This window comes from Diplotaxodon limnothrissa, linkage group LG3, assembly GCF_057381915.1.
Source record: "Diplotaxodon limnothrissa isolate DT_005_m linkage group LG3, D_limnothrissa_male_GT1.1, whole genome shotgun sequence".
NCBI classification, from domain to species: domain Eukaryota; kingdom Metazoa; phylum Chordata; class Actinopteri; order Cichliformes; family Cichlidae; genus Diplotaxodon; species Diplotaxodon limnothrissa.
The window spans coordinates 27,400,279-27,422,639 of record NC_140598.1 but is presented as its reverse complement, the minus strand read 5'-3'; the positions used below and the strand labels follow the sequence as shown (position 1 = coordinate 27,422,639).

Here is a 22,361-nt window from a genome sequence, read left to right as displayed (position 1 = left end):
GGTCCTCAGGAGGATGCAGCCCATGAATTTGGACACGACCTTTGTCTTATGTTAGTGTGTGCAGCTTAGCTCCCGTCTCGTTAGTTCTGATCTCCCCCAGCTGTGTCTCCCTTCTGTTGCCCATTCCCTCATTACTACCCTGTGTATTTAAGCCCTGTGTTTTCCCATGCTTGGTGTTGCGTTGTACCCGCAGATCCTACCTGTGTGTGCCTGCTTGGTTTCATGGTTTGGTTTCTGTTTTTGTTTCATGCCAGCAATAAAAGTTGTGGTTTTCAGTTACATTTCGTCTCGGAGTCCTGCATTTGGATCCACATTTCCACCTGCCCGCACACAGAGCCCTGACACTCAGACCTTGAAATGACTCTCTTTATATTTAAACCTCCAGAAAAAATATTCAAAACACAAACACTGAAACTGAAAATAAACTACAATAATACAAACCGAATCAGTGTGTTTGGTGTTTTTAATTGAGCTTCCCTCTGACTGGAATAATTAGCTTTATTTCCTCTTATTTCATTTCCTCTCTGTCTCCTTACTATCCTTTAACCAAATTCACAACAGATGAAAACAACCCTTTTGTGGAGGTTTATTTTATTTAGACTGCACATTCAAAACAGTCCTTTCATGAAAGTGCAAACTGCAGAACTGTTCTGAAATGTAAATGTGAAACAGGATGCAGTTCTCTGCCAACTTAAAAAGCCCATATTTTATGAACTACAGAACATAGAAAACATTTCAAATGTTTAAGATGAGAAAAGCTTAAACTTAACAGTTATAAAATGTCTCGAAAAGTTGGGAAGTGGAAAACAAAAGGCTAGAAAAGTAGGTGGTACTAAAAAGAAAGGGCTGGAGGAAATTTCACAATAATCAGGTTCACTGGCAACATATCAGTGATGTAACTGGGAATGAAAACACATTTTCACTTCTTTAGTTCCTCCCATTTCTAGTGATTTGATTTGTTACCGTTTCAGTGTTATCATTCTGTTGCTTTTATGTTTCTGCAGCATTTTAACCTTAATTCTGTCTCACCTCATTCAAAGCTTAAATTGAACTGAAGCTGCTCCTTATACAGAAGTATGAGTAAGTCAGAGCAGAGAATTATATGTAACATGTGGTGAAAGGGATGCTAACCAGTCCCAACATGTTAGTGTCCGTTGAAACGGTGCGAAGCGGTGACACAGTGAGCTTGCAGGGACAGGCTCAGGGCGGGGCTGGAACTCAGCCAGATTGATTGACTGTGTGTTTCCCACAGTGACAAGAGCCAAGCAGGAAAAGAGTGCGGCAGCCATCCAGGAGTGTCTGTATCCTGGGCTGAGAGGCTAAAAATCGCAGTGTGTGTGTGCATGTGTTGCCACAAATATAAGAGCTGTCGCTTGGCCTTGATGCTGGTGTGCGTCTGTGTTTGGGGGCAGTGTCAAATATGTCACTTCATGTCAGGAGACTCTGAATCATCCAGAAACCTGGCAGCTGAGCAATTGTTCAAGTCATGCAAAGATGTGTGTGTCTGTGCCATACGTCTCTCTAAAGTTTTCCACCACACACACAGAAATTTACAAAAATAAGATATCAAAATGATTGTGCTAGTTCTGTGAATATTTTTTTTAAAAGTTCCACAAATACAACATTTAGCCTAGCCTGAAATAAAAATGACTGCAGTGCAGTCTTGTGTGTTTTTGTGTGTTTAATCAGCTCAGTCCCTCGGGTGAAATCCCAGGATCCTCTGACCGTTATGTGTCAATCTAACGTCTTGCTTGTGCATGTTTGTGCTTGTAAGTATTCATGTGCAGTCATGTTCAAAAGAACCACAACCTTTTACATTTATTAGGTTTCATGTGTCAGGAGAAAAATCGAGAAGTCTCAAAATGAGGTTAATCCAAAAGAATATACAAAGATGAGTTTTAACGGAGGTTATAGTTTTTTGGCTAAGAAGTAACACCCTGCTCTAAAAAAGCCTTAATCATAATGTGTTATTTAAAATGGCCTGCATTTGTATAGCGCTTTACTCAGTCCCTAAGGACCCCAAAGCACTTCACACTACATTCAGTCATTCACACATTCACACACTGCCGATGGCAAGCTACATTGTAGCCACAGCTGCCCTGGGGCACACTACAGCAGCAGAGACCACGGCCCACTCCTGTGATCACTGTTTGAAATCTGCTTTAAACAGGTTCATGCTTTCACTACCGAGTGTCTGAGAGCTTCAATAATTAAAAAAAGAGCATTAATAATGTTTGCAGTCAGCAGCTGCTGCACTCTGTCAGGTCTTTGTTTTCACTTCTTTTATTTGGGATCAAATGAAATCTCTCTTTGAAACATTTGTCAACCTTGTGGGCTCAGAGCCAAACAGGTGGAACAACCATGAAAACTGGTTCCTACTGTGATGTCACACAGCTTCATGTCATTAAAACAGGTTTACAGGGAAGTACAGGTGCATTTGTGGGTGTATGGTAATGTGGTAAAGACCACTTTACCAGTAGATTTGAAACTTTTTTATTTTGAATTTATGAACTTTTTACCTTTTTATTGATTGTTTTGCTTGACTGGAACAAAATATGAGTTTTCTCTTAATACCTAAAAAAGCAGACATACTGACCTTACACTGTTTTTTCTTTGTGGATATTTTTTCCTTCCTGATGAGCAGAAGGGTGCTTGATGGCTTCAGAGACGCCCGCAGAACAACAGTGACGTCTTTCAGCCTTTAGAACAATCACCAGGCTGAAAATGTTTTCGGTAAGGGTTATGCATGCCTTTTCACATGTAAACTGGACCCCTGCAATGCACTGCATACTACAGTCATTAGCCAAATGCCAGATTACTGACTGGGACAAAAAAGAGAGATCACAGCAGCCTTGCACTGTCTCACTGTGCATTACAGAATCCAGGATAAAGTGACACTGTTTGTGTTTAAAGCATTAAATGGTATTGATCTGCATACATGGTAGATATGTTGAACTAGGTTTGAACCTTCAGTTAGATGGATGAGTCAGATTATGTTTGTGTTGTTCTGTGGACATCATTTAAGAACAGAACCTGTGAAACATTCAGACCTGCTTTATACGTCACCTCCTTTCTTATTGCCCATGTAATTATTTTTTACCCTACAGTCCAGCCTCTAAAACAAGGAATAAAGTCCTACAAATCATTCAATTAATAGATTTTAAACAGAAAATATTCTTTTAAACAGAAAAGATTCTGTTTAAAATCTGTTTAAAATACTTACGTCCCGGAAGCAACTGGTAAATATGCAACTCCTCCTCAGCGTCTCAACAAATCACAGCACATCACAGTTTTTCCTAGGATGTCTGTCTGCTCTCTTAGTCAGTGAGTTTTATTAAAACTAGCATTTAAACTTTAAAATTAAAATAATCTCATTGGGTTTAAACTTGGGTTATCTGTAACTTATTGAAAATACCAAAATCCTCGGACATTTAAAACAAGTGAAGGAAAGTTCAGCAGAGAACGTGGAAATGGCTGCTGCAACACTTTGCACCACGTTGTTGTTTTCCACCATCTTGATGGCTGCACTCGCAGGTAATTCTGTACATATTTAGATTGCTAGTGATCTTTGAGTTATTTTCACCCTTCTCCATTTCCTCTATCATCTTCCATATGTAGAGCTACCACGATCGCTACCTATGATAAAAGTTTCATGATTATGGTAACTTCTTTGGATCCAAGCTTGTTTGGATTGTTGTTATTCATTCTTTGGGAATTCTGAGATTCTAATGTTTAGGTTTTGAGAGCCTGAATTCTGTTACTTAAATTCTCATTTATTGGTTCTTGTTTGCTTTGCATTTTTCTCCGTTTTTCATGTTCGGTCTGTCTTTGTCTCGTCACGTGTCAGCTGATAAGAAATGACAGTTACGTTCTAAAGCAATCATCATGTAACAATTTATAATGTATTTAATATTTGTTAATGATTAAAAATGTTGTTTTGTGATTATGATTTGATCACTTTAGCATTGATTTTATATTATATAACCACTTTGCTTATTCTTGTATATTACATCTGGGAAACATGACATCTGTAACACAGCATTTCATATTCTTTCTTTTAAACAATACTGAACACAATTGCCTGTGTGTGTGCGCGCGAGTGTGTGTGTGTGTGTGGTCCATTTTTGTAGAGTTCAGTGGTCTTTTTTGGGGTTCTCTCCACTCTGATTGGCTGCTGTAGAAGTGAACAATCATAACGTGAAACCTTTAACCGTTCTGTTCTGGCGAGTTTTGACTCTTTTTGGAGGTGCTCAAGCACCAATTAAAAATAACTATACAAATAGTAGCAGTACAAATGCCTTTTAGTATTATTTTCTGTCATTATCAGAGACACTATTAGACACTACAGTTGGTCACCCAATTTAATGACTTGCTTTTGAAGGCAACACGGTAATGGACCCAGTTCAAATACGGCTTAAGGAAATGTGAAGAATTGACAACCTTTGCAATCATAAAGTGTAATTACTAATTTGAATCACTAATTTGATTACTTCCAGCGCCCCCCATGTGCGGCAGCCTGTTACAGCAGCTCTTTTAAAGAGACTGTGTCCATGAAATTGTTCTTTTTCTAAGAGTCTGAACCTAGAATCACTCCTGCCTCTCTGCTCTTTGTTTTCTCTTCTCAGACCAGAAGATTATCACAGCTGAGTCTGGACAGGACGTCACTCTGTCATGTCGAGCTGCAAACAATAACAAACCCATCATAGTGGGGAAGTGGAGCAGACGTGACCTGAATGGACATTATGTCTTGATGTACCGGGATCAGCAATTTGTCCCAGATGAGCAGCATCCATCTTTTAAGAACCGGGTGGATCTGCAGGACAGATGAAGGATGGAGACGTGTCTTTGATTCTGAAGAATGTGACGACTGCTGATAATGGAACATATGAGTGCCATGTCGTCCAGGGAGTCAAACAACCTTTGAAGCTCATCAGCAGCATCTACCTTCATGTTGATCCTCCAGGTGAGTAGAGTTGAGTGTGTGTGTGATCAGAGGTGAAGCTGCTTCCTGGTTGTTGATGTTTGTTTCTAAAGATGTTGTTGATGAGACTTTGTAGAGCTGACACTTCACACCTGTTTCTCACCTGCAGGTCAGACAGGAGGACACCCAGGGGATGGACCTGTTGGACTGATAGTTGTTCTGAGTGTTTCTGCTGTGCTTCTTGTTGCTGTTGTTGGTTTTTGATCTACATAAAACATAAAAAGACAGAGTCATGTCTCACACAGGCCTGCTGTTGATCAGCAGCTGTTTGAAACATCAGACTGATCCAGTGATGTTTTTTGTGTTATTGGAGAAATAGAAACAAAGAAACAATTGGCAAAAATGCATGATGCCAAACATCAATCAAACATGTTCACAATTAACATTACAACTGTCAAATAAGAATAACCAGAGACAAACAGCAGCAACATATTTACTTCACCATTCATTCCCCTACCAGGCCTAACCTAAGTCTTGGCTAATATCCTGTAATCAGCATTGGGCCACTCAAAAAAGTAATATACTACACAGTAGTCATCATCTTTCCTTGATTTCATACCGAAGAAAGTCATTTGTCATCTGTTTTGCATTACTCTGCAAAATGACCTGGAATTCATTGTCTAAAAATTATAAGTTAAAAATATAAACCTGAGGATAAATTGAGGATTAAATGAAATCAGCTGAGTGTAGCACAAGTTCTCATGACAAAAATAACATGAATTTTTGTGTTTGCTTCTGTCTGTCCAACATGAGCGCAGATTAAAGACCCCTTGTAGTAACACGAAATAATGTAATTACTGAATTTAGTACAGTCACATGTTACATTACTGATTTACAGAAAAAGGCACTGTGATTACTTTGATGCATTACTTTGGAACACCGAGCACTGGCTGTAACTGAGGGACAGAAAACCAAGAAGCTAAAACAAACATTTCAATCCATTGCAAATGACCACGGCAGATCTTAACAGTTTTGAAATCACTAACTATAACCTGACTACCAGGAAAAAAAAATGTTGTCCAATCAAAAAAAAATTTAAATCCCCCAATGTTTGTAAAGTAATTAGAAGACTGAAATAATTTTTTGGGAAAAAAAAGTTTACATTTTTTAGATATCACATGTCCACTGCAGAGGACATTGGAAGGCCGAATGTGTAAAAATGAACTTTGATGGCAAACATTTGCTTCAACTCTTCACCAAGGAGAAGTTTGAACTCAAGGAACTGTAGTGGTTTCTTCCCCCAAAACTGCAAGTCACTGCTATACTGAAGCCACGAGTTGGTGATTGCCAGATCAAAAGTAGAAAACTGCACATACTGTCAATTTCTCAGTGTGAGAGACCATCCTGTAGAAACTCAACATTCAATATGGTCCACGTCACCTATATTGGTAGTGTACTCAGCAATTGCCAGTGGACTTGGCACATGGACAAACCTTTTGTTTTTCTTAAACCATCTTGTGCGTCTGTCCTGAGGTTGATTGCCATAGGCAGAGGATGCCATGACAACTGTCCAACCACTTAATGACAGCAAGTTCAGGTCTGAGTACCATCCCTGATGCTCCTCCTTCTTTCTTCTTCAAGGGCTTATTCCCTATGATCTTCTTCATCAGACAACTCAAGATCTGGGTTTCCCTCATCAAACTGCAATAAATTTCTTTCTGCTTCTAAAAAGGACTCCTTTTCTGGTCATTTAAAAAAACAGAACAAAATGGAAGAAATGACTACAAATGTCCACTACGGAGGACATTTTTTTAAACACTTCAATACTATACTAAAATGAAGTTAGAATTAAGCATACTATGTTTTAATGTGTTATTAAGAGACTTATTTAAAATATGCTAACAACATTTATAGCTAAAAATTGCTCAATAAGAAGTTTTATGCACTTACTTTTCTTCTTCCCATAAAATGTGCTTGCAGCGATGGCTGCCATGTTCCTTAATGAAAAAACTAAAGTTCCCAAAGCTCCACCCCTTCACATTTGGTATCATTGGAAAGCCCTAAATGTCCTCTGTAGATACCAGAAGGAGGCAATTCTGTAGTATGCAGTGCATGGGAGATATTCAGGTTTAGAAAGGTGCTCTACAGAGGACAAATTTGCATTGCTGGTAGTCAGGAGGATAACTAAAACACTAACACAAAAATCATAAAATCACATGTGAACACACTGAAATATCCAAAGACACATGTTAAATGAAGCACCATTTGGACCCACCTTTAAAAGAACAAACAGTAAAAACCCCTCAAAAGAAATCAAACCCACTCCCACCAGAGTCAGTCCATCGCCTCCCGAAGTTTCCACAGTATGGCAAAACCCGTTTGCCAAAAACACAGCAGAGAGCAGAAATCTGCACATTTCTGTGATTATCATCAAACCTGTTCAGACTGTGTTAGTGTGCCTCTGTTCTTTCTGTGAACTACAGTGTTTGTTCGTCTTCAGTATTTTCATGGATCCGTTTTATATAATCTCAGTAATTTTGCTTCTGAGTACTTTATATAAAATGTAATAGTAATTATCAAGCCAGCGAACATTTTTGTTTCAGCAGCTGTTTGTAAGATCAAACTTGTTGTGAGAGGTTTGGACGGCACAAACAGATTCTCATGCAGAGATCCTTCCATGAACTAAACTCTGCAGTTTGTTATTTCATTTCAAGAGCTGTTCAGATATTATGTATCTTTTTTAATCTTTTATATTGAATTTTTATTAATGACTGAGGCTTAATATTGCATCTGTTACTCTGTCAGTCTTTATTAATATGTTTTTATTTTAACATATTGCGTAATATGTCATTTCACTTGGTATCAAAACTATTATTACTTATATATTTGCTGTATTTAGACAGTTATAAAAACATTTAAAAGCTTATGTGTTGTGTTCATGTTGTGCGCTGTGTTGAGATCCTTTTTCTAAGCCTTTCTGCCCAACCAGCATGTATTCTGTTTTCATCCAGACAATAAACTGCAGCACTAAAAGATAAAAACGAGGTGTATTTTGTTTATCTAAAAAAAAAAACCCTCACTTTGCTGTTTTCTTATTTTTTAAAAGATCCTAACATAATAATGAAAAAACAGTCTTGTCACAGGTAACCCTGTATGAATAATAAGCCTATAGTGGGTCTTTACAGGCTAAACAACATACTTAATCATATTTAAAGTGTCTAGATCATGCCACAAACTGGTATGTGTAAAAGGCACTCAGAGAAATGAAGCCACCATTAGCACTGTGCACAAAGCAGGAGAGACTTTCCCTCAAATTCGGCATCTGGAACAATGAACTCATGGTACATCAAGTCATGTTGGTATTGATGGATGATGGACCACTGTGAGTTATTTGATGCATGAGTTGACATTGTGGATCACGCATATCTGACATTCAGTCACATTAGCGTGTGTTCATCAGCAGAGTCCTGTAAGCAGTAAGCAGACACTACTTTTTACTCCTGACTGTGCGTGAATGCGTTTTTCTACAGGTTATATTAGAAGTATCACAGCCTGATCAAACACCATAAACTCAGTTCCATGACCTCTGTGAACACACATGAATATTCATCCAAAAATGAATAAAATACAGTCACTGTATTTGAACTGTCCTCCTCATTAGTTATGAATGCTCAGCAAGTTGCCTTTTTAAACAGATCTTTCAAGCATCTTGCATCCATGCTAGTCTTTAAAGTACAACATCTCCCTCTAGTGGCCACATGTTTAAAAGCTTTTAAGGCAAATTATAAGTCAGGTCAAACCGAGTAGGTTTATTGTCATTTCAGCCATGTGGTGTGGTACAGGGAGGGCAGACAACGTTACTCTATAACCATGGTGCTACATATGACATTTAACAATCAACACAGCACTATATAAAGTGCAAAACTGTTTCACAGTCTGGCAGTGAGGGCCTGAATGCTCCGGTACCTCTTGCAATAAGGCAGCATGGTGAAGAGTGTGTGATGGGTGCATGGGGTCCTGCACATTGCTGGTGGCTTTGCAGATGCAGCAGGCACAACAGGTGTCTGTGATGAAGGGAAGAGATTATCCAATGATCTTTTGAGCTGTTCTCACTATGCGCTGTAGTGTATTGCGTTATGACATAGTGCAGTTACAGCTGCTCTTCTCAAGTCACTGAAGGCAGAAAAAAGGATTTAACAAATCAAAACCAAACTCTGCAAAGCGACCAAGAGAACCTGACCTCAAAGCTCCCAAAGCAGCAAATTAACCCCCACAATGAACTAGTAGTTGAGATGGAACAACAAGACACTAAGAAAAAGAAAACCGTGGTGCTTCAAAGGAGCAGCTTTTACAGGAACCAGTCAGAAAACACCACAAAGCTCCATGCTAACAATTTATGTTCAGAAAACATTCTCTCTCCCCCAACTGGTCACAACTGAATGCCATCCCTCTTTGAGCCTGGTTCTGAACGAGGTTTCTTCCTTTTAAAAGGCAGTTGTTCCTTTCCACTTCAACTGAGTGTTGTGAGATTGTTGTGGTTTCTGTTGTATTATTGTAGAGTTTTCAGCTCATCTTTTTATCACCAAAAATTGCTCAGTGAGGTTTAGTCAGTGAAACTGACTGAGAATCTCCTCTGTGTTGGCAGAGAATTTCAGGAGGTTGTCAAAGATGGTTCCCATGTATTTGTACTCCTCAACTACCTCCACTGGCTTCCCGTGGATGGTGGTGGTGGTGACTGAAGCAGCCAGATCCCTCTGCCTACTGGAGAAGGTCACCACCATCTCGTTAGTTTTGCTCACATTCAGTTCAAGTTTGGAGCTGTCACACCACTCTACAAACTCCTGCAGAGCGGGCCCGTGATGTTCTGAGGGGCCTGACGGCAGTGACAGGAGAACTGTGTCGTCAGCATATTTAACCAGGTGAAAGTTGGCCTGTGTGGATCTGCAGTCATCGGTGTAGAGGATGAAGAGCAGGGGGGAGAGCACACAGCCCTGGCGGGAGCCAGTAAAGGTGGAACGGAGACCGGAAAGAGAGTTGTTCACCCGAACTTTCTGAGTCCTGCTGGTCAAAAAGTCCAATATCAGGAAAATAACTCAAAATGTTAGAAATATTCCAATGTTAGAAAATCAGCACTGCTCAGTGTTAGCCATTGTCAAACTGGTGGAGTTTAACAAACAAACCATCCAGTCTCACAAAATTCACCAGGAACAGGGAGACACTGTGATGAACTGCAACGCCATACACGAAACTATCAAGTCCATCAACCAACCGCTTGATGCTTTGAAACCCAGAATAAACAAACAGCTTCAGAGCTCTGAATATTAAGAGAAAATTTACAATAAGGTAAAAGCAGAGCACCAAATGGGTCTGTGAAGGTTCTCAGTCATCCAGGTCATCGTAGTCAAAGGAGCTTGCAAAGAAAAGCGTCTGGACTTCTTTAACTTGCTTGAAGACGTTTCACCTCTCATCCGAGAAGCTTCTTCAGTTCTAAGGTCAAGTGGTGGAGAGTCCCAGATATAAACCTAGTGGGAGTATCCCCCCACAGAGGAACAAAAGGACCCCCTGATGATCCTTTAATCGCCTGAGCCAAGGTGTGAAAATGGGCGTGGGTCCCAATCAGCCAGAGTTTCGGGTGAGTTCATTGTGAAACCTGGCCGCACCTTATCATGCGAATTCCTGAGGTCAGATGGCCCAGGATGTGAGTGGGCGTTAAGGCATCTGGGAAGGGATCTCAAAACTGGATTATAGATGGCAGAGAGTTGGTGTCGTAAACCCCCGCCTCTGTTCAAAGATGGTCGCTCACAGTGGACATAGATGGCTTCTTTCACTCCTCTTTCAAACCATCTGTCCTCTCTGTCCAAAATGTGAACATTGGCATCCTCGAAAGAGTGTCCTTTATCCTTAAGATTACAGCATGGCAGCTGCTCTACAAATAAGAGCAATGTAACCACTTTAAAAATCCAAAAGTAGTTTCTTAGTATCACAGTTCATGACATACATCTCACTTTCCTTTTATTCAGCAGCTGCAGTCAGTAAATATTGTGTGTGCGTTTTCTTACATTATTTATTTATAATTCTTCTTCTTCAGCCAAGAGACCTGACCAGCAGAGCTTTAAGAGTGGTTTAATAAACAGCGTTGGGATCAAATCTACATTCACACACAGACAGAGTGGAGTGTGAGGTCGTCTCTACACATCTACCTGTGTCTTTGAAACAACAACTGTCAAATATTTGCTTGTCAAATATCTGAGTCTACAGCCGGAGCAATCAGGAATGTGGTTGATATCAGCACTAATGTCACACAGATCTAAGGTGTGTCTGTTTTTAAAACCTGATGATCAGAGGAGTGTTTGAATGTTTCAGAGATCCTTCAGAAAATGTTTAAATGTTTCAAATGAGCTTTCAGCCTTTAGGTGAGTACAGTCATGTGATTTACTGGAAGTGCTGCAGCAGCTGCATGCTCCCTGGAGACTATTTGCTGCTACTGATCTTTTTCGTGTTTTCTCTGTGTCTGTTTCTGCTGCTTCTTGTCCCTCACTGAAAACAGATGTATGGTTCTGCTCTGATGGGTTTGTATAAAAAGGATGTTAAAGTGAAATTAGTCAGTTAGTTCAGCTTTTGTCATACAGGTTCAGTTCACGCATATGAAGTTGTTACATTTCTTAATTTTTTAAAATGTATTGTTTACTTTTTTAAAACTGCTCATGTTGAATAAACATTAAGTAGGTTTATCAAAGTGTCTTGACACATGGTCAATCATCCAGCTAAGGAAATCCCCTAAAGCCTTCAGTGGCCTGAAGAAGTCACTTGGGTGAGTGATGAAATGTTGAATACTGAAACCTCAACGTCGAGATGAACAGAATCAACTTTTGGGGAGTTTATCCTTTTGACCTACAGAAAGAGCAGATGGATCATACCAACCTGCTATAAAAATCTTTGTATGGCTATCATGTATCATCTGTATGTACATCATCATCCTGATTATCAGAAGAGAGTTTGAGGATTTAACAGATCTCCATACAACAACAGTAAGTGTTTGCTGTGTTTTTCTAAAATCATTTTCAGTCTTTTAGGTAAAACGTTTCAGTTGTCATGGTTACATTTCAGTTAACATCCACCCACAAAAATGTTTTAACAGAAAACTGTTTTTAAAAAAAAAAAAAAAAAAAAAAAAGAGTGAGACTTCATTTAAAATGTAATTTCCTTTTTAGTTGATGCGACCCTGTAAAGCTTGAACCTTGAAATCGTTGCCACAAAATTCTTTTGCTTTTTCAATTTTCAAATGTCGTTTGATGTAATTTCCTTTTGAGAAGTTGAATTTGAAGAGTGGCGTCTCTAACTTCAAATGTCCTCAAGAGACACGGAAGAGTTTAAACCAGCAGCTTTAGCTTAAACCTTAAGTTTAATCTTGTGTCGTCAGATTTAAACTCAGGTTCAGTTATTCAGTGAAAATACCAACAGACTCAGACATTTAGAACAAACTAAGAGTCAGATCAGCAGAAACAAGAACACGGAAATGTCTGCTGTAACTGCGTCGCTCTGCTCCGCTTTGCTGTTTGTCGTGTTTGTTTCAGCAGGTGAGATTTAACTTTGGCATAAAACATAAAGTATGGGCTGCATAGTAAAAATATTTCACTGAGACCTATTTTAATACTGATTCAGTATTCTCGATAAAACGAGAATCAAACTGCCATCAGAAACAAAATGTACTTCAGCTTCAACGACTGTAACACAAACTGTTCATACATGATGACCGACATATGAGAGGTTCTGATTTTGTTCTGTGGAGATCGTTCAAGAACTGAGCACTAAAACTTTGACACTTTGCCTCGTTTGTTACGACGCACTTATTTCTGCTCATCCTCAGTCCAACCTACCAAACGTCACTCTAATGCGACGTTTTCAAGAGACATGGAAGAGTTTAAACCAGCAATTTTAGTTTTATTTAAACTTTAAATGTAATCTGATGTAGTCAGGTTTAAACTCAGGTTCAGTTATTCAGTGAAAATACCAACAGACTCAGACATTTAGAACAAACTAAGAGTCAGATCAGCAGAAACAAGAACACGGAAATGTCTGCTGTAACGGCGTCGCTCTGCTCCACTTTGCTGTTTGTCGGCCTCTTCGTGTTCGTCTCTGCAGGTGAAGTTTAACTGTTATAAAACTAACAGAGTATGACTCTGGTTAAATCAATAATAATATTTCTCAAAGGATTATTTTCATATTAATTCAGTTTTTCTGTTTGTGTGAAGGAGACACAAGGCTGGGTGGAATCTGTGTGCACCTAACATGTCAGTGTTTTTCAGATCTCACACAGACAAAGAAGTGTAATGTGTGTGTCGGTGTGATGTGTCGTAGTTTCAGGAGTCAGTATACTGCCAGGGACAGATCTACAGAGGTGGCATGTGCATGTGCTGGTTTTGTATGTGACAGTGTTGTTTATTAAAATAAGCTGAACCTGGGTGGCACATGCCACTCCATGCCACCTCTGTAGATCTGCCCCTGAGTGGCATTGGCTACATTTTAAGGCATATTACACAATGTTACACCTTGGTACAGTCCAAACAGCACTTCCTATATTTTTGTGTTCTGTTTTCTGAATCCCAGGTTTTGCTCAACAGATGCTCAGCACCATTAAAATAATAATTTTTTATAGTTATCTCTGCTAAGTTTTTAATATACTTTACTTTTATAAACATTAACAGTGAATATCGTGCGTGTGTTTTTGATTGGCTGCTGTAAAAGTAAACAGTTTTACTTTGACCTTTAACTTCTCTGTTCTGTATTGTTTCTTCTTTCAGGCCAGAAAAAAATCACAGCTGATTCTGGACAGGACGCCACTCTGACATGTCGAGCTCCAAACAACAACATAGTTGTAGAGTGGAGTAGAGCTGACCTGGGAGATGAATATGTGCTTTTGTACCGTGATGGTCACTTTCACTCAGACAACCAGCATCCATCTTTTAAGAACCGGGTGGATCTGCAGGACAGACAGATGAAGGATGGAGACGTGTCTTTGATTCTGAAGGATGTGACGATTAATGATACAGGAATTTACAGATGTTGTATTGTTGAGGGAGTCAGACAAGCTATGAAGCTCATCAGCATCATCTGCCTCAGTGTTGTTGATCCTCCAGGTGAGTGAGTAGAGTTGAGTGTGTGTGTGATCAGAGGTGAAGCTGCTTCCTGGTTGTTGATGTTTGTTTCTAAAGATGTTGTTGATGAGACTTTGTAGAAAGCAGCTGGTCTGAGTCATGTGATCAGAGTGCAGTAGATAATGTCTGTATCCCAATTCAGGGTCTGCAGCCTTAAAGGCCACATTATAAGGCCGATTACATCACACCGACGCGACGAATGCTGCTCGAAATGCAGCCTCAAATGCGTCCTTCATTTCCCTGAATTTTAAGGATGTAGCGGTGTAGACTTCGTGGCCCAACATTTCCCAGACTTCATAGCGCGGCAGTGGTGTGGATAATTTTGCCGAAAAAAAATGGTGGAAGCGGAGCGGCCGAAGAGTAAACTTTCAAAAGTAAGTACTGAATATTATGTCACTTATTTATGTGCGAATGTTTAATAATGAAGAACATTAAAACATTACTGTTGGCCACATGTCGGCAAAATTATGTGACATTAGCGATGTTTGTACTTTAAGTGTCAGCTTGGTTTTAAATGTCAGGGCTCTGTGTGCGGGCAGGCGGAGAGGAGGATCCAAACGCAGGACTCAGACACTAACGTGAAACTCAAAAACCTCAGCTTTTTTGCTGGTACGAAAACAAAACATGAAGTGACCACTGAAACCAGAGAACAGGAACACACAGGCATAATCTGAGGGTACGACGCGACACTGGGTTGAGGACAACACAGGGCTAATATACACAGGGTGGTAATCAGGGAATGGGTAACAGAAGGGAGACACAGCTGGGGGAGATCAGGGCTAACGAGACGGGGGAGCTAAGCTGCACACACTTGATTTGATTTTGATTTTGATTTTATTGATTAGCATTCAAATTCAAATCTCAGTGAAAACAGTGAAAAAAACAAAACAAACAAACAGTGAAAACAGAACAAAAATCTACCATAAAGCAAGAAAGCATGAGACAAGGCTAATCAAAAGGTATTGGCTGAAGCATTTGCTTATTACGCCAACCCTTTTCACAAAATATCTTTTTGTATGCAGCTCCTGTACACAGGGCTTGAAGAAAATAATAAAACAAAGCAAAAACCAAACAAACAAACAAAAAAACAAACAAACAAACAAAAAAAAAACTTTCCACCTTAGATAAGTAACTACATCAAAGCAAAAGAATCAAGAGGTTGTTTTTTTTTCTCCTTTTTGCTCTTTTCATTCTTGATTTATATATTTTTCTAATACTCTATTTTTAAACATGTTTTTAAACAAGGAAAATGAACTACACCTTTTTAAATCACTGTCATAACTATTCCACAGGTTAACTCCTCTAACAGAAACACATCTCTGCTTCATATTTGTCCTTATCTTGTTTTTTTTAAAGAAATCTGTTCCCCTTAAGTCATATTGACTCTCTCTGACTTTGAACAGCTTCTGAGTACTGAGGCAAAGCAAGTTATTTTGTGCTTTATACATTATCTGTGCCATTTTATATTCAACTAAATCATAAAATTTCAGGGTATTCAGATTAATAAACAAAATGTTAGTTGGTTCTATATAGTTTGATTGGTTTATAATTCTTATAGCTTTTTTTTGTAACTTGAAAATATGAAGAGTGTTCGTTTTATATGCATTACCCCATATCTCCAGACAGTAAGTCATATATGGAAGCAACAGAGTACAATAAAGTGTGTATAATGTTTTTTTGTTCAGGACATGCTTTGTTTTATAGAGAATAGCAATGGTTTTTGACATTTTTGTTTTCACGTGGTTTATATGAGACTTCCAACTCAGCTTATCATCAATTATCACTCCAAGAAATTTATTTTCGTACACTCTTTCAATTTCAATTCCATTAACCCTGATTTTAGATACATTTTTCATTTGTCTAGTGCCAAAAATAATCAATTTTGTTTTCTTTATATTTAATGATAACTTATTTACATCAAACCAGTTTTCTAATATATTTAACTCCTTTTCCGCTGTAGTCAGAAGCTGTTCTAAGTTTTTACCTGAGCAGTACAGAGTGGTATCATCAGCAAACAATACACATTTTAACAGTTTGGAAACACTACATATGTCATTTATATATAATATAAATAATTTAGGGCCCAGCACAGAGCCCTGAGGAACACCACAAGTTACCTTCAACTGCTTAGATTTTACATTATTGAATTCGACATATTGATATCTTTCATCCAGGTAACTTTTCATCCACTTGTATGCTATCCCTCTTATGCCATATCTCTCTAGTTTATTCATTAATATAGAATGAACAATTGTATCGAACGCCTTTTTTAAGTCTATAAAAACACCAACAGTATATTCCTTAATATCTATTGCATTAGATATCCCTTCAACAAGTTCCATCACTGCCATTGAAGTGGACCTTTTCACTCTAAAGCCATATTGGTTATCACTTAGGAGATTATGCTTCTCAATATATTTATCAAGTCTATTAACAAATAACTTTTCTAAAATTTTTGAGAACTGTGGGAGTAGTGATATTGGCCTATAATTGGTAAACTGACATCTCTCTCCGTTTTTATGGATTGGAATAACTTTTGCTATTTTCATTTGTGAGGGAAACACACCAGTTTGAAAGGACAGATTACAAATGTATGCGAAAGGTTGCACTATATATTCTATAATACTTTTAACTAATATCATGTCAATACCAAAACAGTCAGTGGACTTTTTATTTTTAAATGTCTTCACAATGTTAATTATTTCTCTATGAGTTGTAGCACCAATAAACATGGAGGACACATTCTGAGTAATATGTTTATTTAGGTCGTTATTATTTCTTGACTCTGGAATTTCTTTTGCTAAATTAAAGCCATCATTTACAAAGAAATCATTAAATTCATTTGCAATGTCTTTAGTTTTATCAAGCACAATATCTTTATCTTTTTTAAAATAATCTGGATAATTCTTATTTTTTGAGCCCTTTTTGATTATACTGTTTAATATCCTCCATGTTTCTTGTGTGTTACTTCTACTTTGCTCCAATAATTTGTGGTAATATTCTTTCTTACTTGTTCTTATAATATTTACTAATCTATTTTTATATAACTTGTACTTTATTTCAGCATCTTTTGTCCTCTGTTTTATGAATCTCTTATATAGATTATTTTTCTTTTTACATGCATCTTCTATCCCCTTTGTGATCCATGGCTTATTTGATCTGTGATGCTTTCTAGTGATTTTCATTAAAGGACAATGTTTTTCATATAGTGAAATTACAGTTGATAGGGATGCATCATATGCACTATTTGAATCTTCATTTGCAAAAACCTCATTCCTATTGTGTTCCTTTAAGTCCACCTGGAGGGCAGTAATGGCTCTTGTTGTTCTATGTCGTATCATATCAAATATTTGATTCTTTTGTTTAGTTTTAATCCCAAAATAATTTTGAAAAATTGCAAAAACAGGAAGATGATCACTTATATCAATTATAAGAAGTCCACCTACTATTTCATGGTCAATTTTATTTGTGAATATATTATCTATCAATGTAGCTGTATCAATTGTTATTCTACTTGGTTTTATAATTACAGGGAAAAGGGAGTTACTATACATTGTATTTATGAAATCTGTTGTTTTCTGATGTCCATTTGGGTTTAGCAAATCTATATTAAAATCACCACAAATTATTTGCACTTTTTTATCATTTAGGTTGCTAAACATAGCAGCAAGTTTTTCATTGAATATCTCAAGGCATGAACCTGGTGTCCTATAGATGCAACTTATAATTATATTGTTAGCTTTTTCAACATGAATTTCAATAGTGACACATTCCAATATGTTATCTATGGTGCTTGACATGCATTCAATCAGACTACATTTCAAAACTTTATCTACATATAGAGCAACACCGCCTCCTTTTTTATTCACCCTGTTCATTGTAAATAATTCGTATCCTTCCAGTCCCATTTCACTAACTTTCTCATTATCGAGCCATGTTTCTGATATTGCAATTATATTAAACTTTTTTAACTTACTTAAACATTCTGTAATTTTAGAAAAATTTTTATACAGGCTTCTACTATTGAAATGTATGACCGACAATGCATTTGCCATTTTAATATTCACATTGAATTGGTCATCTGTATAGTACTCACAAGTATTATTGGTGTTATTGTAGAAGTGGGTATCTGGGTCAATGTTACTTTCAGGGTCATTCATGTTGTGCTCTGCATAGTTAAACATTTTGAAGTTCGTTTTCTCAGCGTGTGTGGCAAAATAACCACCTTGACAGTCCTTTTCATAATCAAAGTCTTCCTCTTCAATATCTCCGAATGGAAACCTATAATCTGTGTCCAAACTTGTCATTTATGTGTTTTTGTTGTTTTTGTTTCCATTGTTTTTGAGCCATAAGGCCAGAAACACTTTCCATACCCATTGTTCATTATCCAATCGTCACTTTTCCAATAGATTCCATAGCAGATTCCTGATTATTTATATTGCTCTAAGTCTTTGAGTTCTCTTATCATCACAACTTTCGCTTCTTCGGGATTGCCATTTAGTCTCATCATGACTTTGCAGTTCCTCGTCCATGTCGCTTGTATCTTATTTTGTTTTCTCAGGCTGCGTGCCTGTCTTGCAATTTCAGCAGTCTTTTTCGTTAAATGTTCATTTAAATACACACCAGTCCCTTTTAGCTTCTTACCCTGTTTCAGTAACTCAATCTTTGTTTTGCGACTCACAAACCGAAGAATGATTGCTGGCTTTGTTTTACTGTCTTTTCTGGGAAGCGTGTGGCATGCTGCAATATGATGGCTCTGAATACTTACATTCTTCGTTTGAAGGAATTTTATCACTTGCTGTTCAAGCGTTTGCAGCTCCTCTACCGGGGCATCTTCACCGTCTTTACCTCCGCCAGCTGTTACTCTGGCGTAGGTTCGGTGTTGCGTCTCCAGACCACTTATGACTAAATCATCCATTCTTGTGTATTGTTCAAGGTCCTCGATTCGCCGTTCCAAGTCGTCTATTTTCTTGTCCTTGTCCTTTATGAGGTTTTTTAGTTGTTTTATTTCATCCATTAGGTCATGTAGCATACCTTGTTGTTTAGCCACTTTGCTCAGTTCATCAGACATGAAATTAAGCGATTTCCTAATCTCCTCCAACTCCTCTTCAACTCCTGGGTTAGCTTTTTTTTTTTTTCACTAACATAAGACAAAGACTTTCACAATAAGACAGGAAACAAGAAACCACTAAACAAGGATGCAGACATGACAGAGACAGACTAGACACTGAACAGAAACTGCAATACACATGAGAACCCAAAACCTAAGAACTGATCCCTCACCAAGAATAACAGAAACAGATCTATAATGATAATAATAAACAAAGCACTAGAACATCAGAAAATAATCCATAATGCAAAAAAATAGACCAAAATATAAGAAACTCAAAATGCTGGGTCAACACTGACCCAGAACCGTGCCATTAAAGCCTTTATTTTAAAATATACAATAAAATATACGCCGTTCAATAGTCGACCTTAATCTGACAGAGAATGTGATGATTTTATGGATAATTAAAGTCAGTCATATATCCACAAACACAACAAGCTGAAAGTCAGTGATGCTGCTCGGTTTGCAGTCCTGAATATCACGGCACAAGCAGGATCCACTGCACTGTTAATGTGAGCTATGTTATATTGCTGCCTCTGTTCGGTGGTGTCGAGCCAAACGGACTTTAACGTGTGTTTGAACGAGCTGACGGTTCACTCGTTCAGCTGAAAGAAAGATGCTTTAATCACAGGAGTCACACATGTGTCCGCTGTACCATCTGGGAACTCTTCTTGTTTAGCACTCGTAATAACACAAACACTAAATCCTCCTTCTTTTGTGCTGTTTTGTAGCAGTGTATACACCTGAGACTGTCACCTGTCTGTCTGTCCTGCACTCTCTCTCTGTTTCTTTCTCTCTGATTGTGTAATAAAAGTATGAACATGTGTTTATAAGTCACACTTGTGTTTGAATCCTGCAGCTTATCACACATTTGATTTCCATGTGTGACGACTGCAAGTGTCCAGAGTGAGGACAGACTGAGGGACCCTCTGCTGCACATCATCTGTGAGGCTTTGCACCCCTGATGATCCACCAGGACAAACTCAGCAGTGTGTGAGGAAGAGGAGGAGGAAGAGCCAGCAGCAGCTGACAGATGGAGAGAATAGACAGACTGTTCCCTGTTTGTGAAGGACTGCTAGAAAAGTTTAAAATAACTAATTGTCTGTCCTGAATCAGTCTTATTAGGTAATGTTCAAATAATTTTATCATTCCAGTGTTTCCAGTGTGGGAGAAAGTACTCAGGGCCTTCAAGTTACACACTATGAAAGGCAGCAACAAGTTTAATATTCAGAAACCTAAAGTATGTATCAGCAGCAGAATGGACCTAAAAATAAATGTTTGTTTCAGTTCTATGAAGCTTTGAGTATTTTGGATCAGTAGCACTGCTGTGTTTGTTGCATCATATTGCTGTAATTGTTTATATGCTTTATATATTCTGAGGTAAGTTGATCTATAGTGTTACATCATATTCTATAAGGATATTATGTGTTTGTAGACTTTCTGCCCAGTTTGACCCATTTAGCAGAAGCCAGCCTGTTTAAGGCTCTGATATCTATTCTGTATGACTTAAAGCAGTTATGACATGGTCTGATTTTCTCACCCAATAAAGGAATATTTCATATATCAGTCTACTCTTCATTCTATCAGAAACAGTTATCACAGCTCGTACATTTTTTTTTTACACATATTGAGCCAAATTTAGTAATGCCAACATATTAAATGAACAATATTTGTCTCTTATATATGATACACCTATATATACACTGTCACAGATACTTGTCTTTGAGTGAAGATTTAAGGTGATAAGACATATAAACAACTGCAACTTGAATCTTTACTGAAGCTCAGTATTTGACACAGAGTTCAAACTCACTGCTGTAATAACTAATAATGATTAATATAATAACTATAATATTGGCCATATTATATTTACGTTACCAAGGTGAGATGACTTTAGTCTCATGAACAACATGAGCTAATTGTTATTTACTAGCTAATCTTAAATGACTGTTCAGCACAGAAATGAAGCCCAAAAATCATGTTTTACTGTCCTGTGGTCTCAGCCTCAGATACTTATCAAATCACACAAAGCTCTTGTAGAAACAAATGAGCAAAATATGTTCTCCTTCATTTCTGTCAAACAAAGCTGTATATATTTCCAGCTGTTAGTATCATGGTTGCTAGGCAACCTGGGCAGCGCGACGGAGGCTAGACCGTCCCATTTTACAATCTCACAAGCCTCTCAATTCCGGCCTTAGCGGTCTTTGAGTACACGTCCCTTGAGGACCGTTAAGGCTGCAGAACCTGAATTGGGATACAGCCAAAGTCTGACAGCAGTTTGAAGAGGAAATGGATTCTGTTCTGTTCTTCACTCATCACCTACCTGACAGCTGACACCTCACACCTGTTTCTCACCTGCAGGTCAGACAGGAGGACACACAGAGGATGGAGGGAAGGAGGATGGAGGGAAGGAGGCTGGATCTGTTGGACTGAAAGTTGCTCTGCCTGTCTCTGCTGTGCTTCTTGTTGCTGCTGTTGTTGGGTTTTGGATCTACCAAAAACATAAACAACGGCAGAGTCAGGATTCATTCCAGCCTGCTGTTGAACTTCAGCCTGTTTGAAATGTCTCAGAGTTTTTCTCCTGCTGCTGTTCAGACTCTCAGTGTTGTCAGTGAACATTCAGGTACAGACAGATGATCTGATCATCCAGCAGACAGACATCAAACACGTCAAGAATTGGTTTGATGATAAATTTCTCTGATTATCATCAAACCTGTTCAGACTGTGTCAGTGTGTCTCTGTGCTGTCTGTCAGAGACTCTGAAATACAGTGTTTGTTCATCTTCACAGTTTTTATGGGATTTGTTGACAAGGAGAAAAATACATTTACAGAATTTAAACTTAGTGTTAACATTAGAATAATGACTAATGACAGAATCACTGGGCCTCATTTACAAACTGTGTGTATGGATGTTTTACACAAATCTGACATTTGCAGATCAGGTTCGGTTTGTTCTCCAGCTGTTTCCTTCTTACTGTGAATGTCTCAGAAGATGAAGTAAAGATATCAGTCGGGGGGGAGGGATAGCTCAGTAGGTAGAGTGGTTGCCCCATGATCACAAGGTCGGGGGTTCGACTCAACTAAACCTCAGCTACACTGAGGTACCCTGAGCAAGGTACCGCCTCTACACCCTGCCTCGTGGGTGCTGCATTGGTGCCTTCCCACTGTTTCACTG

The 22,361-nt window shown here is 38.3% G+C and overlaps 2 protein-coding genes across 5 annotated transcripts in view; both read left to right on the top strand.

Annotated features, from left to right (window-relative positions):
- The window catches only part of LOC146635167 (uncharacterized), a 53,646-nt gene that overhangs the window by 20,796 nt on the left and 10,489 nt on the right, over window positions 1–22,361 (top strand). The gene's annotated exons all lie outside the window — the stretch shown is intronic.
- Window positions 4,825–21,747, top strand: LOC146635168 (butyrophilin subfamily 2 member A2-like). 4 transcript variants are annotated; one of them, XM_085346088.1, is made up of 3 exons: window positions 4,825–4,963; window positions 13,723–14,058; window positions 21,548–21,747. In XM_085346088.1, exons 1-3 carry the CDS (start codon window positions 4,825–4,827, stop codon window positions 21,745–21,747), a joined length of 675 nt encoding a protein of 224 aa, XP_085202214.1. The 4 variants fall into 4 exon arrangements, with proteins under 4 accessions (XP_085202214.1, XP_085202230.1, XP_085202237.1 ...); XM_085346104.1 differs by lacking the exon at window positions 4,825–4,963 and adding an exon at window positions 12,438–12,498; XM_085346111.1 differs by lacking the exon at window positions 4,825–4,963 and adding an exon at window positions 12,994–13,063 and having other exon boundaries at window positions 21,593–21,747.

Excerpts from the sequence above, each read along its gene's own strand:
- LOC146635168 (XM_085346088.1), top strand. The coding sequence starts at position 4,825 with ATGAAGGATGGAGACGTGTCTTTGATTCTGAAGAATGTGACGACTGCT. Across the intron at positions 4,964-13,722 it reads CCTTCATGTTGATCCTCCAG|GCCAGAAAAAAATCACAGCT; the intron begins GTGAGTAGAGTT and ends TTCTTCTTTCAG. Across the intron at positions 14,059-21,547 it reads CAGTGTTGTTGATCCTCCAG|GTCAGACAGGAGGACACACA; the intron begins GTGAGTGAGTAG and ends TCTCACCTGCAG.